Source organism: Cydia amplana, chromosome 26, assembly GCF_948474715.1.
Source record: "Cydia amplana chromosome 26, ilCydAmpl1.1, whole genome shotgun sequence".
In the NCBI taxonomy this organism is placed as follows: Eukaryota; Metazoa; Arthropoda; class Insecta; order Lepidoptera; family Tortricidae; genus Cydia; species Cydia amplana.
The window spans coordinates 6,425,117-6,443,147 of NC_086094.1; the positions used below are offsets into that span (position 1 = coordinate 6,425,117).

Consider the following 18,031-nt stretch of genomic DNA (forward strand, 5'->3'; position numbering starts at 1 on the left):
TAAGTATTTTTATTCCATTTGGTTACGCAAATCCAAAAGGACCTTATTATGGACCGTGCACGTTGGAGGTTCTGCCATCTTGTGACCTATATTGACACTTCACACGTCAAAGCAGGTGCTGCTTGCTGCCCCCTACAGTGCAGGCACGCTCCCATGCGCGTTGTAGGTTCTGCCATCTTGTGCCCTAAATTGATATTTACACGAGTCGCATATCACATATGTTCCAAGTGCGTTCTTCACAGACGAAAAGCTAGAGTCTGTGCGGAAAGAGAAGAATCGTGGAATGTATGGGGCCCAATACATTCCACGACTCTTCTCTTTCCGAACAGACTAGGCTCTAGCGTCAACTAGCTAGAGTCAAACCAAGAAAAGTCTGCAGCGGATGTGATAGCCCACGCAGTGCAAGTGTTATTTACACGTCATAATTTCATAGTAGTTTGACGTTTAAAATAACACTGGCACTGCGAGGGCTGTCAAATCCGCTGCAGACTTTTCTTGGTCTGACTCTAGCTAGCTAGGCTCGCCAAGGCGAAACGAATCGAAACGCAATAATTCGCCATCTATACATTTACTACGAAACTGCGTCTATTGACGAAGAGCCGCTACGCTCGGGATTCTATTATAGAATCCTTCGCTTCGTTCAGGATTCAATGTACGCTCTCGCCGTAAATATGTCATTTTGCTCCCTTGTGAAACAATCTACTACTTATTTTTAATTATAATCAATTTTGTCAGTGGAAAAGACGGCAGAAACACCAACAGTAGACGCGGTTGGTCGATTTTACCATACAAAATTTAAAATCTTACTCCTATATTGACTCATTGGTTTGCCGGACTATATTTTTTTTTCTTCTGATGCGCATAAAGCAAAAACCATATGCAATAACAAAACGCAACCCAAAAATAGCAAAAAAAAAATGCCAGCTAGCTCGAGCGTTTTCTGTCATGGCGGCCGCTGCATGAAAATTGCGGAATTGCCATAGATCTAGGGAATTGCTATTCAATGCGTTGCTCGGTGTGATTAATTTAAAAGTGTCGTTAAATCAAGCTAGTGCAAGTAGCCTATAATTGATCACGTCATGGTTTGAGCTAGCAAGCATCACCGTGTAGAATTTAGTAAATTAAGTGTATTTTCATTGTGGACTATGTGCTAACGCTAAGCATTAGGTTGGAGCCATGACGCAGTTTTTACCTCCTAATTTGCTTGCCCTGTTTGCGGCGAGGGATCCTATCCCTTATTTGCCGCCTGCAGCGAAGCTCCCGCATGAGAAAAAACAAAAAGGCTACGATGGCGTCGGTGCGTTCCTCAACATCTTTGAGGTTAGTTTTTAACTTATTCATCTATTATGCGAAGAATGTATGATGAGATTAGGTAATTATGTGGCCAGGCAAGGCATTGAAGACGATTGTGTGAATATGGAGGGCAATCTTCAAGTTTATATTAGTTTATTTTTCATTACACATTTTCTTAGTTTCTCTTTGTTTCCCGTTATTTGAGAATACGAATTTCGCATGGTTGAAAGACCATGAAATTGCATACATAATTTTAGCATGAATGAAGTTTCTGGTATAATTGATGTTGACTTAATTGATCTCTTGAAATTAACTTTCACTGCATTGCAGATAAAGAACAAAGCTTTCAGTCAATAATATATATGAAGGCTATCTTGTACTTTCTAAATACCATATATGATTTATTTTATTTACTAGCCCTGATACAGTGGACTTTGTCTAGTAAAAACAAATATTAAATTAATGATTTTTACACCTGTCAATCTCTAGAAATCATAGACTCAGTAATGGGACCCATCATTAGTAATATGTTTTTTTTAGTCTAGTTTTTTTTAAGGTTAAGTGGACTTTAATAAAACCTACACCAAATAATCTTGTCCTCTACACAGCTCTTCTGCATGCATGTTGCTTACCCAAGTAATAGCCTTTTTTACCACGGACCTGCTTTTTTGCAAAAACTTCGAAATAACCAAGTATCTCGAATTATTTTATACTCGAAATGTAGGACTCAGTTGTGTTTTTAGGTAGCGACTTTGTATTATTAGATTGCCCATTAGAAATTAAATAATTAGCAAATAACGAAAAAATACCGTTTTCGTTCCCATACCAAAAAATACCGGTTTCCGATCCCTGCTTTCTACATTTGTTATATTCGTACCTGAAATAATTATAAAAAGAAATCGCTTTTTTGTCTTTGTACAATTGGTATTTCTTGTATTTGAATTTTGTAATTGTAGAATATTTCCATATAAAATAAACTACATTAGTCTGAAACATTCCTCCTATTAGTGTCATTAATTATTATTATGTGTTGAGAGAGCTTTAAAACGGATGTTTTAAAACTCAGGTTCTTCGAGCCCGGTCATTTATAAGGCGTATGTGGGGATATATATCCAACACATAGAGTCCGTTTATTATTTTTATGAATATATTATAAAACCTACATTTCAGCACCCATCAGAAACACCTCCGCCCACCCGCGTGGAAACAAGAGAGGAGCGCGCGGAGCGTCGCCGCCGCGAGCGCGCGGAGCAGACAGCATATAAGTTGGAACAAGAGATTGCACTGTGGGACCCGGCGGCGAACGCCAGGGCCACCGCTGACCCTTTCAAGACACTGTTTGTGGCCAGAATTGTAAGTTGAAGTCTTTTCCACATTATACAAAGCTACTATGCAGATTGCAGACCCTGGATCTAAGAGAATTATATCTAGATAATTTCTTAAAAAGCCATTGAAGATTAAAAAAATGTATGCTCTTTTTTGTGAAGGTATTGTCAGCTTTAAAAAAATATTTGGCCAAAACTCGACAAAAAGTCCAAATTTCCCAGATAGGTAAATAATAAATTAAAAAAATATACTACTGAATACTTACTAGACAGGTTGAAACTAGGACAAATCTGGGATTAGCAGCAAATTCTTCAGCAATAAATATAGATAGAGCCCTTAAGTCAAAACAAATATAACCACAATTTCTTTTTATTACAGAACTATGACACATCAGAATCCAAACTGAGGAGAGAATTTGAAGGCTATGGAGCCATTAAAAAGGTAAACATTCTAGTAGATTGATGAGTTCCAAGTTCCAAGCACCATTGTCACACAAAATAAGGATGACAAGTTTTCACAGACAATAACAAATTACAATGATACATCAAGGCAGTTTGTTTACAAAGGGCCTACCGGGAAACGCGAAAATCGAAACTCAGCTATCTGCCTCTTTATCGCTCGAATATGCAAGAGTCTATCACTCTTGAGGCTAGAAAACAAAATTTGTACTCTCTTGTTTACGGTAGACCCTCAGATTTTAAGTAATTGTGGTAGTGGCGCCTGCTACGCAGAGTTTCGCGTAATATTTCCTATTAAGTGCCAAAGACCGTACAGGCACTAAAGTCCTTTATGCCAATTTCTACCATTTTTCAAACATTTTTCAAAAAACGAAAAGCTAAAGAAACAAAAATTCTAAAGTCTATTTTTTTATTCGGTAGACTGAAATGACAGTTAATAGTATGGAATGACATTTCATGTTCATACTATTAACTGTCATTTCAGTCTACCGAATAAAAAAATAGACTTTATGTAACTGGCCTTTTTTTTTTTGTTGTCCCCTACACTTTTTTTTTTCAAATTTGGGATTGTTTATGTTATTTCTACTCAGAATCACGAGCTCTTTCTATCCTAATAGGAGAAAAATAGTGTCCCAAAATTTCCATACATTTTTCGATCTTTCCATTACGCGACCGCCATACAAAGTCTATGAAAAATGGTGACGGAATGGAAATAAAAACCTTGGGACACTTTTTTCTAAAAAATCCCAAATTTGAAAAATAAGTGTAGGGGACAACAAAAAAAAAGCCCAACTACCAAACCTGCTCACAAACTTTTACGATGATCACTGATCAGTTGAGTCAAACATCAAACATCAAACATCAACATTTATTCAGCAAATAGGCCACAAGGGCACTTTTACACGTCAACATGGAATTTACATACAGCAAAAAAAAAAACACATCTACAATTATAAAATACAACTTTCTAAGCCGCAAATATAAAATCAAACTAAAGTGAGTGATCTTTTTTTCGTAAAAACTTTAATTTATTTATCTTATTACAGATATACATGGTGTACAACAAGGAGGACGGCAAGCCGCGCGGCTATGCGTTCATCGAGTACGAGCATGAACGAGACATGCACTGTGAGTCCTATGCGTGCGCGCATGTATACAGGATGTATGGTTCGTGACCGATCCAATCTCACTGCTCGGTTCTCTTCAGTTGGTCGCTCTATGCTGAGGATAGGCTCCATAGGCTTCTATTCCTCGGTAAGCGCATGGTCTGGTGCACTAATTGATTTGAACACACTGTCTAGTCGGGGTAGTAGATGCTCGGTTAAACTTGGGTTTTTGGAGTAATGGTCATCATAATTAGGCTGCAATGGTAGTGGAATAAGGATCCGCTACGTGACATTGTAAGGGACAATTGTAGCAAGCCATCAACATAGTAAATCTTCTCATCTTAGCCTTAGTTAACCTTTCCTATCGCCAGCAACATGCTGTGAGACCATTTCGTGGCACTTTATTCTTTTGTGTCTGTTATGTATAATTTTATATTTTGTGTTTGTGCTCATGAATAAAATAATTTCTATTCTATTCTATTCCTATAATAGAGGTAAAGCCGAATTAAAAATAAGTCTGAGTCTTCTGATAAGCTTTAGATAGGTAACATAAATAAAATGAACTTTTTCTGTAAGATAAAAAAACATGCTGTACCAAGCAGTGGGTGTATTATAGTTAAAACTGTCATGAAGCATATTATATGATTAATTGTGTGTCTGAAAAAAGTTAATAGTCACGAACCATACATATTCCTGAGTTGTATTAACATAATTATGTCATGTTCATACATGTGTATGACGTTTATTTTACATTATTTACTTTCGGGTACTTCTTTGAAATATCGACGTATTATCTATGAATTTATTTATCATTATTTTTCCCTTGGCAATATCATAGTCTATCATTATTTCTCCCTTCGTTATGGGTGGTTGTAAAGTAAAGTATAATGATGACACATTTATGAATATGATCTGAACTCTTCATTAAAGAGTGTCATTATTTTGCGAAAATAATGATTTGGAAAGTTATTGGCCTTTTTGCGGGGTGAATTCCAAAGAGATGTTATAAAATAAAAATCTATGAGACACAGCTTAACATTTCTTAATGAAAAGAATGGCATGATTTTATCCTTTTGTAAATGTAACAAATGCTACTAATTGTACTATATCTACATGATTGTATGATAGTACAAGTACATCCGTTTTCATTATTTTAGAAGTATATTCGTTTGTTTTGTCCGCGAATATACAAAAAGTTACTTTGTCAGCAGACTACATGTTTAAAGAAAGTTATAGGATGTAGGATGGTCCAGATTGGTTATGAATACAATTATACAAATAACAACTTGTTTTTTGATAATTTACTCTTTTAAGTTCCGATTTAAAAAAAATGGCTACTACGCAATTTTACATATAAAATTGTATAAACTAGAGTTTGTGGCCTCAAAAGTTTAAAAGTTCGTGCTTTATTTATCTCATTGTCAATGAAATTATTAATATATATTATTTTTTTAAGACCCCCGCAGAAAGGTCCCCACGGAACTTAGATAATTGAGTACATGATTAACAAGGCATTTTCTATTTTATATCACAGACCCAGCCGTTAAGACCCCACTCGAGTAACCGGCCATATAATAGGTTTGTATGTGGTAAGATGCCAACATACAAATATTTATTGAAAACCCAACCAAACCATTTTAATTATAGTAGACCGAATTCGTTGATGAAGCTGCTTATATTCAAACTGTTTAGGCGGAGAGATGACACAACATTTTCTTAGTTTCCTGTAGATAAGACAAAAAACTAACTTAATTTTGCACTTACTATAATATTATTTTATACCTACAAAATACCTAATGGAATGGCTTGAATGTTACGTTCATATGTATTTTCCTTATCAACAATATACCGAATTGTATTGATGTGTTAAATCTTCACTCTTTAGGAAACAAGATAGCATTGCTTTTAAGAGGCAAGAGTAATAGAGAACTAACATTATCTATAACCTAAACAATGCTGTCGTAAAAATATAAAACATTAGGTACAGCTGTGAAAACAGCTAAGTTTTCAAATACATGATGTGTTCAACTATTATTACAAAAATAATTAATATAAATGACCAAATAATGATAATTCAAGAAAAATGATAATAAAAATATATTTGACAAGCATAGTGATTTCACTGCACACTCTCTCTCGCCTAATAGTTGGGGTGTAAGCAAGCACTAGTTGGCTCTAAAGAGCACCAGGTAAAGGTATCTTCGCGTCGGTAAAAGTTACGTAAAAGAGTAAGTAAAAGTGTAAGTGGAAAAATGCGTAAGTTGCGGCTCGGGGCGTGAGCGGGCGCCGCCATTTTCGACGAGGTAGGAATTTGACGTATTTTGGTCTATATAAACAATATGAACCATAGTCTAAAACATATGTATACAAAACTATTGTCGTGTTCTTGATCCACCATTATCTCAAAAATACAACATAGCAGATATCTGTATGTAATAAAGTATTAAAATGACAAAGCATACCAATATCGTCTGCCCTTATTAATGTAATAGTAAAAGTACTCGACAACTGTATAGGAAAATTTTGCCCCTATTCTAAGGATTGTAATAATCACGAAAATTACATTCACATACAACAATTATAGGATGATACAATTGTATGTACTAAAAATGTGATCGTGATTTTTTTAAAGCTTCCATAATTCTCATAAATTATTCCAAAGGTTCGATGTTTGTGTACACAACATACATGTACACATACAAGATACACAATAAATGTGTGCCGCTAAAGCAGAGGCACAGGTGGGCTCATAACGTCAAGAAATGTATCTTTTGAATGCCAAAACAAATAGAAAATCTGATATTAAATCGATTGATAATAAGATAAATGTGTGTAGAATACAAATGGTGTAACAAACCTCATTTCTTATCGAGAGTTGCGGCCCCTCATGCCTCGGGGTTTGGATAAAATGGTAAAACGTAAAATTCCGGTAAGTTTCAAACGGATGGTGGGTATAAAACAATTTGTACTTTTTTAAATTGACGATTTCGTTCTGGCGTCTCTCGGCTTGGTCATGGGTAGGTACGACAGTAGGTATGATTTCTATTTATGTCTATGTTTACAGGTAATGTCATTAAAGTTGAAAATAATGATCATTATTTTCAACTTTAATAGTATGTGATATTGTTTTTAAATATGAATGACTTATTACTATCATTATTCTCGATTGTATGTAATTAAATTGATGTCATTATTTCTTACTCTAATCATTATCATTATTTTCAACTTGTGTCGAAAATAATGATTCAACTGAAAGGTAAACTGACTGTTGTTATCGTTTTAAGTGTTATTATTTTCACTGTGAATTCCTTTTTTTCAAAATTACTGAAAAATCTTACAGTAGCAGTGAAAATGCAATTTTATATGGACTGTTCCTATTCTCATAAATTCAATACATTTAAAATTGTATAACTATTATCTTTTGTATGAATTAGAGTCCATGTAAAAAATAACACTATTGTATGACTGATTTGTGACGACTAGACGTAAACTTTCATACATTATTTGTATGAAAACATCGTCTTTCCAACACCAGTATGGTTAGTTTGACCTTGTCTAAATTTTGAACTACTAACTGACTGACAAAGCACATAAAAGTTGTATTTTGGACACTTAGCTTTCTTAATAAGGGTGGGTGGCACTAATGTAAAAAAAAAGAACTTACTCTTATTCTTCGACTAAGACTTCCGCGTGTTTTTTTAAGTTCTACGAATTCTAAAGAGCTTAACGACGATATATTATATACACAAGGGAAAAAGATTATAATTTATAATCTTCATATTAGGCAAGACAAAAGGAATATTAAAACGCTTAAAGTAACGCAAAATGTATAGGCGGCGACATACTGTGGCAAGGTACTTACATTAGAACTGGGGCCTTACCATGATGTCCTTATTGCGATTCTGTTTAGGACCTAAACTGAATCGCTAAAGGATGGAGCTATATAAGTAGCATAGCTCTGTCCTTTAGTGATTCAGTTTAGGTCCTAATCAAATTCGCAATAAGGACATCTTGGTAAGGCCCCTGGACGTTCCGTCTAGACCATTCCGTGGATAGTGGGTAGGTAAAACATTACCTTGAATTACGTCACTCATCAGAGCGGGGTGATGAAAGAAAGGGCGCTTTCAACGAGGAATTTCGTACAGTCAGCAAAGCTATTAGCTTAGCTATAATAGTTTTGCTGACGGTATGACCCTGTACAACTATTATAGCTAAGCTAATTTCTTCGTGGAAAGCGTTATTAGTATTCCTTTATGGTATCGAAATTCGGACAAGGTGAAATACCGTTGGGCCGTCACGGTCAGTCTCCTAAGGCCCGTCTAACCCGCCTAACACCCACAGCGGCGTACAAACACGCGGACGGCAAGAAAATCGACGGGAAACGGGTGCTGGTCGACGTGGAGCGGGCGCGGACCGTCAAGGGGTGGCTGCCGAGGAGGCTCGGTGAGTTATTAGTACATTATTGTCGAGGTTCGGAAGTAGCTACTTGCAGGCTGAGGATTCGTTTTAAACGGACGACCTTGGGAGTCCGTTTAATTGAATCCGAAGCCAGCAAGTAGCCTTCCAGCCGAGTCATATATAGTGCTTTTCTCAAAAATGGTGCAAGAAATAGAAATATTTTACAGAACTTACAGAAGCAACGTTCTAATTTTCCATTAGTTTTCACAGAAAAAAGTACAACCATTAAAAAAATTAGCTTGCCGCCTTTAAAAAAAAAAGAAGTGTATTTTTCTGCTGAAAATACGCCAAACTATAGAAATAGAAAGAGATATCTGTTTCTCGCTCTCACTTATGGGTGCGACGCTCCAAGGTCGCGGTGCGGTGCGGTGCGATAGTCTGTTATAGGCTTTATAATAATAAGTACTGATCATCTGTTTGGCTGTTTAAGGGACCTATGCCTTCATTTGATATGGCCATTTGAAGTTTTAAAAAGTTTGGAACTCCTTAAATAATGGAATTTGTATGCGACATTGCAGTCCCGAAATCGAGACTGCAATGTTTTTAACTTTTTAATTTTTCGAATGACCATAAACTACGCACTTCGCGACCTATTTTTTAACCGGCAACGTCGACTTTGCCGTCCATTTTTGAGAAAATTATTTTTATTTATTTTAAACTTTATTGCACGATATAGCAAATAAAATACAAATGGCGGACTTAGGCATTCTCTACCACCAACCTCGGTCAGTTATCACTACCAAATGTAGCGCCAGTCAAGGGCTGGCTGCTGAGGAGGCTCAGCAATTTTGTTTTATACCAACTCACAAGAATTTCGGTGGCAAATAGCATACAGCGCACCTAATGACAAGCTTACATTAAGCGGTCAAAGGGTAATAGGGAATATTACGCGAAAGTCTGCGTAGGGGGCGCCACTCCCACAATAAGTCACAATCTAACGCTCTACCGCAAACGAGAGGGTCGAAATTTTGTTATCTAACCTCTCTATCACTCTTGCATATTCGAGCGATAAAGAGGCAGATAGCTTAGTTTCAATTTCGCGTTTCCCCATAGGCCCTTTGTAAACAAACCGCCTTGATGTATCAATGTCATATTTGATTGTCTGTGAAAACTTGTCAAAAAACAGTTTAAGGTACAGTATATATAATTCTGGTATACTTAAGTCACTAGTGCTGCACTCTGGCGGCAAAACATTGCAGTAATACCACAGTACAATAACAGTAGTGAATCTTCATAGAAATGTGCCGCTGCCGGCTTGAACGTGTGCGTCAATGTGTGTATAGTCAATGTGTGTGGTGTTCTTAGTGTACTGTGGTAATACCACAAAACAGATACAGTACAGAAATCAATCTACATACAAAGTGCGCTCGAGCAACGCACACATAGACACTGCTCACGGACACTATATCTCGGACCGGTTGGGACCAGTTCGAGCGCGAGTGCCATCCGCTTGAGGCGCGCGGCACGCGTCTGTGAACTTTTTTGTGCAATAATGGAGAAACAAAAAAAGTTATTATAACTGTTCAGTGGACGGTTGTTTAAATTCAACATTCAATCAATTAATAGTGGGTACCTAATCGTTTTAACTGTTCGCAAAATGAAACTGTTTTGACTAGTGGTCAAAAATACCCTATTATTATAGCTTTGTAGCTTTGTAGGTGAATTGTCGTTTTTAAACTACCAGTGGTTTACGAGAGCTAAGTTGGTATCTGCTTGTATTTCGATGGTTCGTTATAACGTTAAACAGACAGTTAGATAGGTAGGTAGGTAAGCACCCCGCCCCGGCCACTATTAGCTAGATACGAGTGCCACTACCGCGATAGTTTTTTGTGCATAAGTCATAGTTGACAACCCTGAAAAGTGAAGTACATACATGTGATTGACTTCTGTACTGTATCTGTTTTGTGGTAATACTCCCTATTTTCTAACTCACCTGGTTTTGTTTGTCAGGCGGCGGACTGGGCGGCACCCGGCGTGGAGGCGCCGACGTGAACATCAAACACTCGGGCCGCGAGGACAACGAGCGAGAAAGAGAACGCTACAGCCGCGAGCAGAGAGAGAGAGACGAGCCGCGTAAGTACACATGCTAGAGTCGGATCAAGCTAAGCTAAGGGCTCATTTAGACGGTGCGAGATGTCGCATGCGACTATGCGAGTGTCATTACATTGCGTCATTTGATCGGTCGGTCGAATTGATGTAACCTCCATGGTTCGCAATGTAACTAAAATCGTATACAAGTTTGTGCGCCGTCTAAATGAGCCCTAAGCCTCCATGGCATTTGCATTGACAAAGTGTTAAATTTCTATGAAAATATGAAGTTTATAGTTTATACTGCCATTCCCTCACTTTGTTCTGTTCAAATTGGTGCAAAGTTAGCCTAGACGGTAGTCCGTCACATTCAACATATTCACGGTTCGACGCGTTAAGGTTTCGTCACACAGGCGCGTTTTCCGGGCGGGGCGTGAGCGTTTTATATCTAAAAGCGGCGCGCCTCGCTCACGCCCCGCCCGGAAAACGCCCGTGTGACGGAACCTTTATTATACAAAACACAAATTTATGGCACAAGATATGCAGTAGAAAGGCGAACTTATCCCTTTAATAATTTGGTACTAACACAATCAAGTTTATTCGGGCGATAAATCGTAACGTGATTAAGGGCCACTTGCACCATTTACTAAACCCGGGGTTAACCGGTTAACTCTCGAGTTACCATGGTTACCAGTACAATTAGACACTGAGTTAACCGGTTAACCCCGGATTAGTGGGATGGTGCAAGTGGCGCTTAGGGATATAATGAATTATCGTAAACGTTAGTTTCTGTTCCGTTGGTGGGCCGAGTAACGGTAGCCGTATTTTACAACAAGCATCGGATCTAATTTAAAAGCGGAAAACTACTGTCTTGGGTGAGACTTGAACTAAAAAAATAAGTGTAACGCTCTTACGGTAGATGTCGCTCGGGTCCCCTTGACCCATATAGTGGAAAGATTTGCTGGCTATGGATGAGGTCTTGGTGGCTCAGATGGCAGAGCGCTGGAGTATCGATCCATGCAGAGGCCGTGAGTTCAAGTCTCACCCAAGACAGTAATTTTTCCACTTTTCAATTTATTCTAAGCTTAATAGCATCGTTCGCAGACGTTTTTGCTTGTTAAAAATTTAAATTAAGCATCAGATCTACAACCCAATGTATGTTTCATGACCTCGAAAACATTGAAAACGATTGCCATGTATATTTTAATAAAATAATGCTAATATCTTAATGATTATAAAGGTGGCGGGCGTCGCCGCAGCCGCTCGCGCTCGCCGCGCCGGCGCAGTGCGTCTCGCTCTCGCCGCCGCGAGAAGGAAAGAGACAGGACGAGGGACGACGAGCCAGCTGAGAGGTAACCATCTTTTTATCATGTCAACCCTAGGCCTGTGCACACTGCATGAGTGTGCGTTGTAATATACAGATCCTTATGAGAGACGGCACACTGCTTGCGTGACGTGTGCGTGCACGCCTGCGCGACTGCAACATTTTACGCACACGCCGTAGGTCTGCTCTGGCCTTTAGATGCATGAAGTATCAATATTGATACTGAAAGAAGACACAACAATTTTGTCCCTCACGGAGGCACGCGTATACCACTTCTATAGGATCCTAATACCTTCTAAGGTTTTATCCCTTTCTTACAAATACATAAGTCAAAATGACAGATAAGGACGAACGATTATTAGCTAATTGAGGTATGTAGCGCGTTTATGAATGGCATTGGGTAATATGGTCAATAGAAATGTAATTTTTTTAGTATCTATAAAAATCTAATTGTAGAGTAGTCACTCATATTTGGTAATTTTTAATTAGAGTTCCGTACCCAAAGGGTAAAAACGGGACCCTATTACTAAGACTCCGCTGTCCGTCCGTCCGTCCGTCTGTCACCAGGCTGTATCTCACGAACCGTGATAGCTAGACAGTTGAAATTTTCACAGATGATGTATTTCTGTTGCCGCTATAACAACAAATACTAAAAACAGAATAAAATAAAGATTTAAGTGGGGCTCCCATACAACGAACGTGATTTTTGACCGAAGTTAAGCAACGTCGGGCGGGGTCAGTACTTGGATGGGTGACCGTTAATTTGCTTGTTTTGCTCTATTTTTTGTTGATGGTGCGGAACCCTCCGTGCGCGAGTCCGACTCGCACTTGGCCGGTTTTTTTTGTGTAACATGTAACATAACCGGTGGTGTCACACAGCCGGCGGCGGCGCCGCTCCCGCTCCCGCTCCCGGCGGCGCGACAAGGACAAGGAAAAGCATCGAGACCGCGACGCGCGCGCCGACCGGGACCGGGACCGAGACCGCAAGCGCCCGCGCAGGGACAAGGACAAGGTATGTCACAGGGCAGACCACAGACAAGACATCCTCCAGACTGAGCATAGTAGCGCTACCCCCTCTGCCACAAATAAATAAATAAATAACCCGAGCATCAGCCGAGCTCATATAACCCGGCAACCTTCAAATCAAGGGTGAACAGGCACCTTCTGGGCAGGCTCGCTCCATCGTAGGCCACGTCTTCGCCCCGGCTAGTCTGTGGCCATGAGTAAGCCCATTTTTAATAAAAAAAAAAAAATTGGGGGACATCTTACACAGATCAACCTAGCCCCAAACTAAGCAAAGCTTGTACTATGGGTGCTAGGCGACGATATACATACTTATATAGATAAATACATACTTATATACATAGAAAACATCCATGACTCCGGAACAAATATTAGTGTTCATCACACGAATAAATGCCCTTACCGGGATTCGAACCCAGGACCATCGGCTTAGCAGGCAGGGTCACTACCCACTAGGCCAGACCGGTCGTCAATATAACTGTCGTCAATATCGTAAATATACTGTAGTTTTACTCCATTTTCGAAGCGGTGGTGGCCGAGTGGATATGACGTCCGACTTTCAATCTGGAGGTCGCGGCTTCAAATCCTGGCTCGTACCAATGAGTTTTTCGGAACTTATGTACGAAATACCATTTGATATTTACCACTAGCTTTTCGGTGAAGGAAAACATCGCGAGGAAACCTGCATACATCTGCGAAGAAATTCAAAGGTGTATGTGAAGTCCCCAATCCGCATTGGGCTAGCGTGGGACTAACCTGTGCCCAGCAGTGGGACGTATATAGGCTCACATTAGGCTTAAGGTCTTAAGTTAGGTTTTTTTACAATATGTATATAAAATTAAGACATAAAAACACTTACAAAAACAATATAAAAAATATTATAAACACATTATAAAAAATCCTAACCTAGGGTGCCGCCAGCAGCGGGGCAAGGCCCAAGCTGCCGGTGGTCAGGGCCGCAGAGAGAGGATGTTATTATTATTACTCCATTTTCGAGTCAAAGTGTCTTTGTGTGACGTCCGTGTCTTTGAACGGACCAATCACGGCACGGGACTCGCTCGCCTCGTCACATATTTCTCCTCGTCTCATGACATAATTTCTCTAAACTCCGTCTAGAGGATTCCTAATCTATGGGGCAGACATACACGTTGCAACTTTGAATGAACTTCCATCAATATAAAAATCTTAATAATGTTGACGACCAGTCTGGCCTAGTGGGTAGTGGGTAGTGACCCTGCCTGTGAAGCCGCGGTCCTGGGTTCAAATCCCGGTAAGGGTATATATTTGTGTGATGAGCACAGATATTTGTTCCTGAGTCATGGTTGTTTTCTATGTATTTAAGTATTTGTATATTATACAGGGTGGCGCATTCAGATCGGTCAGTATGGGAAAATCTGAAACTATAAGACATACGACGATCTCTTCTTAGGAACCATGTCATCGATTTTAGTAACAAGAAAAACTGCATTCATACATTTAAAAAAAATGTGTACTCAGCTCGGGAATCGAACCCGGACGTTTTGAAAAAAAAAAATCTAAAATTATTTCTATTTAGATATCGATTGTGTTGGTCTTAAGCAGTAAATGTTACTATGAAACATGATGCCTGAAATGAATAAAATGCATTGTTTTCATATCCTTTAATTTATTTTAGTATGTTTTCGAAATGGCCACCATTTTTTTCAATACATTTTACATAAAAAAAATTTAAATGTATGAATGCAGTTTTTCTTGTTACTAAAATCGATGACATGGTTCCTAAGAAGAGATCGTCGTGTGTCTTATAGTTTCAGATTTTCCCATACTGACCGATCTAAATGCGCCACCCTGTATATATCGTTGCCTGAGTACCCACAACACAAGCTTTCTTGAGCTTACCGTGGGGGCTGGTCAATTTGTGTGAAAAATGTCCTATTAATAATAATGTCACCTATATCAGCCGGCCTAGCCAAGCTGACAATCGCTATCGCTTCGACAACGAAACGCTTTGTGTCTCTCTATCGCTCTTTCATATTAGTGCGACAGTGACAGTTGCGTTTCGATCGCTACGGAGCGTAAGCGATTGGCATGTTGGCTACGTGGCCAGGCGTGGCTCACTCCGCGATTTCGTCGCGTCGCTACAAGTACATGCGGCCCACACCAATGTTGGTGTCTAGCCATAGTGGTTGCCGCGCACCGCTACGGAACGGACGCCTGCTCGCGCTTGCGCCACCTTGCGGTCATATCTGTCGTAATAGACGCGTTAAACAGGCGGTCTTATCTCTAAAAAACGATCTCTTCCAGGCAACCTTTATATTTATTTTACAAGCTTTTATTTAGTTTCACCTGTCCCGTTGTCTGTCTGTCTGTAATCAAATCTTGCAAGTTAAATTTGATCCACTTCCCGGTTTCCGATTGAGCTGAAACTTTGCATACACATGTAAGTCGGGTGACAATGCAATATTATGGTACCATCGAGCTGATCTGATGATGGAGACATGAGGTGGCCATAGGAACTCTGTGATGAAACAACGCAACCTAATTGTGTTTGGGGTTTTTAGAATTGTCTCGATGAGTATTAGTTGTCTGTCGTAAGAAAAGTGCAGTCAGCGATAAAAGCTTGTACCAAAAATGAAATTTTTGTTAATAACTTATTTTTTATTTTATTTATTTATTTCAGGATCGCGACCGCAAGGAGCCCAAGCTGCGTGTTGACGAAATCAAGGTCAAACAAGAGCCGCATACCGGTGAGTCTGACATGTTACTGTATTCGCTAAAGAATATATAGGTAGTTCCACTAATTATCGCTAGATGTCGACTACGAAATAACTCGCGTTTTGGCAGGCGTGGCTCACTCCGCGATTTCGTCGCTTTGCTACAATCAGGTAGCTAAAAGTACATCCATTCCGCCCCAATTTTGGTGGCTAGCCATAAGCCGCGCGTGGCGCTGTCGCCACCTAGCGGCCATATCTGTGCTGATCGTAACAGACGCGTTTTGTTAGAGAGTGAGTCTTCTGTACTTAGTACTATTGTTTATTCTGTGGTTTTGGCATAGAGAAAAAAATACATAGAGTGCTCACTCCATACATCAGTTTTAGTACCAAAAAGACTATTAGCATCTAGCATCGAGTAGCGGAACTATCAGTACTGCTACTTGACAATAGATGCAGCACCGACCGGAAAGTCTTATGCTGTTGAGATAAGACTTTCCGGTCGGTGCTACATCTATTGTCAAGTAGCAGTACTGATAGTTCCGCTACTCGATGCTAGATGTACACACTGAAATTAATAGTCTGAACTGATGTATGGAGTGAGCACTCTTGTCTTACTATATTTCTCTATGGTTTTGGTAAGAAGTGATGTATGGAGTTACCACTCTTTCTTTACTTATATTTTTCTACTAGCTTTTGCCCGCGACTTCGTCTGCGTGGAGTTATTAATTTGGGTAGCTTATTTTTACCCAATCTGCTTTTTAATTATATCCCCCATACAAACTTCCACCCCCCTTTTCACCCCCTTAAAGGGAGATTTTTGGGATAAAAACTACCCTATGTCCCTTCCCTGGGACTCAAACTATCTCCATACCAAATTTCAACTAAATCGGTTCAGCGGTTATTGATTGCCCATACAAATTTCCACCCCCCTTTTCGGGTGAGTTCTGAGATAAAAAGTATTCTATGTCTTTCCCCGGGACTCAAATTATCTTCATACCATATTTCAACTAAATCGGTTCAGCGGTTTAAGCGTGAAGAGGTAACAGACAGACAGACAGACACACTTTCGCATTTATAATATTAGTAGAGAGTAGAGTGGGTACTCAGACAACGATATATATAATATACAAATACATAGAAAACACCTAAGACTCAGGAACAAATATCTGTGTTAATCACACCATATAAATGCCCTTACCAGGATTCGAACCCAGGACCGCGGCTTAACAGGCAAGATCACTACCCACTAGGCCAGACCAGTCGTCTTAATTAGTAGTTTATGCAACAGTGATATAATAAGGGTTCTTAAAATTCAAGGGTCGAAGTTACAAAACGAGACGTAGTCGAGTTATTATTAAAAAAAAGAGTTAATATTAAAAAAAAAAAGAGTTATTATTTAAAAAAAAAAGAGTTATTATTTAAAAAAAAAAAAGAGTTATTATTGTAAATGAAAACATACCTCTTTCAATCAAGATGATCGGAACTTGTATCTTTAAAAAAAATAAAGCAGTTGTATTATACTCATAAGATGACTGCTAGCAGTCATCTTATGAGCCTATAGACAAATCATTCAAATGACATTGCTTTAGATATCACTGTCAGTCATTTAATTGACACATTTAAGTGCTGGAGTAGAAAATAGTTATTTTCGATACAAGTGCGAAAAAGAGGAAATTCGAAACGAGTGGCGATAAATTAAAACACGACCAAAGGGAGTGTTTTAAATCGACACGAGTTGCGAATTACCTATTCGCACGTGTATCGAACAACGTTTTACAGTACATATGGCACTTTAAAGTTTCGACATCGCACGAAAAGTGCTATTTTACGCACTAGTGCGGAAAAGTAGCCCCATATGTACTGTAAAGATTATTGTGGTATCGTTTAGTTTGTAATCTCATAGCTGTAATGTTTTATTTCCAGACTACCCCGAGTTCACGTTGCCCGCCATGGACGTTCAGATCAAACAGGAACCGGCCGATGACGACGAAAATAAATATAACCCGGAAGAGGCCAACGGGGACGATTATAATTATTGAGCAAGCGGGCTGTTTACATATTTTTTGTGCAATTTTTCTCTCAAAACTGCCTTTTTTGGGGGTCTTAGAATTATCGATATGAAACTTTCGTGAGACATATTTTAAACTGTTTATACGACAACGGTTTCACTCACTTGAATTTGTAGTCGCTATTGGCCACGAGCGACGAGGCGGACGGCGCGATCAGTGCACGAGTTGCAGTCGCCGCGAGCACTCGAGCCTGAGGAAGGACCCCCGAAGGGCCCGAAACATGTCGCCAATAGCGACTAAAAATTCAAGTGAG

At 39.2% G+C, this 18,031-nt stretch overlaps 1 protein-coding gene across 1 annotated transcript; it reads left to right on the plus strand.

Moving 5' to 3' along the window:
* Positions 1-1,007: 1,007 nt before the first annotated feature.
* Positions 1,008-17,778, plus strand: LOC134660263 (U1 small nuclear ribonucleoprotein 70 kDa). Its single transcript, XM_063516007.1, has 10 exons — positions 1,008-1,320; positions 2,464-2,646; positions 2,998-3,060; positions 4,124-4,205; positions 8,525-8,626; positions 10,592-10,714; positions 11,910-12,021; positions 12,873-13,005; positions 15,676-15,742; positions 17,633-17,778. The coding sequence occupies exons 1-10, from the start codon at positions 1,177-1,179 to the stop codon at positions 17,746-17,748; spliced, it is 1,125 nt and encodes a 374-aa protein (XP_063372077.1). The 5' UTR covers positions 1,008-1,176; the 3' UTR covers positions 17,749-17,778.
* Positions 17,779-18,031: the final 253 nt, after the last annotated feature.

What these genes read in the sequence shown, in the direction of transcription:
- LOC134660263 (XM_063516007.1), top strand. Translation starts at nt 1,177, where the DNA reads ATGACGCAGTTTTTACCTCCTAATTTGCTTGCCCTGTTTGCGGCGAGG. An exon ending in GAGAGAGAGAGACGAGCCGC is followed by an intron (nt 10,715 to 11,909) that starts GTAAGTACACAT and finishes ATGATTATAAAG; the next exon opens with GTGGCGGGCGTCGCCGCAGC. An exon ending in CGCGCAGGGACAAGGACAAG is followed by an intron (nt 13,006 to 15,675) that starts GTATGTCACAGG and finishes TATTTATTTCAG; the next exon opens with GATCGCGACCGCAAGGAGCC.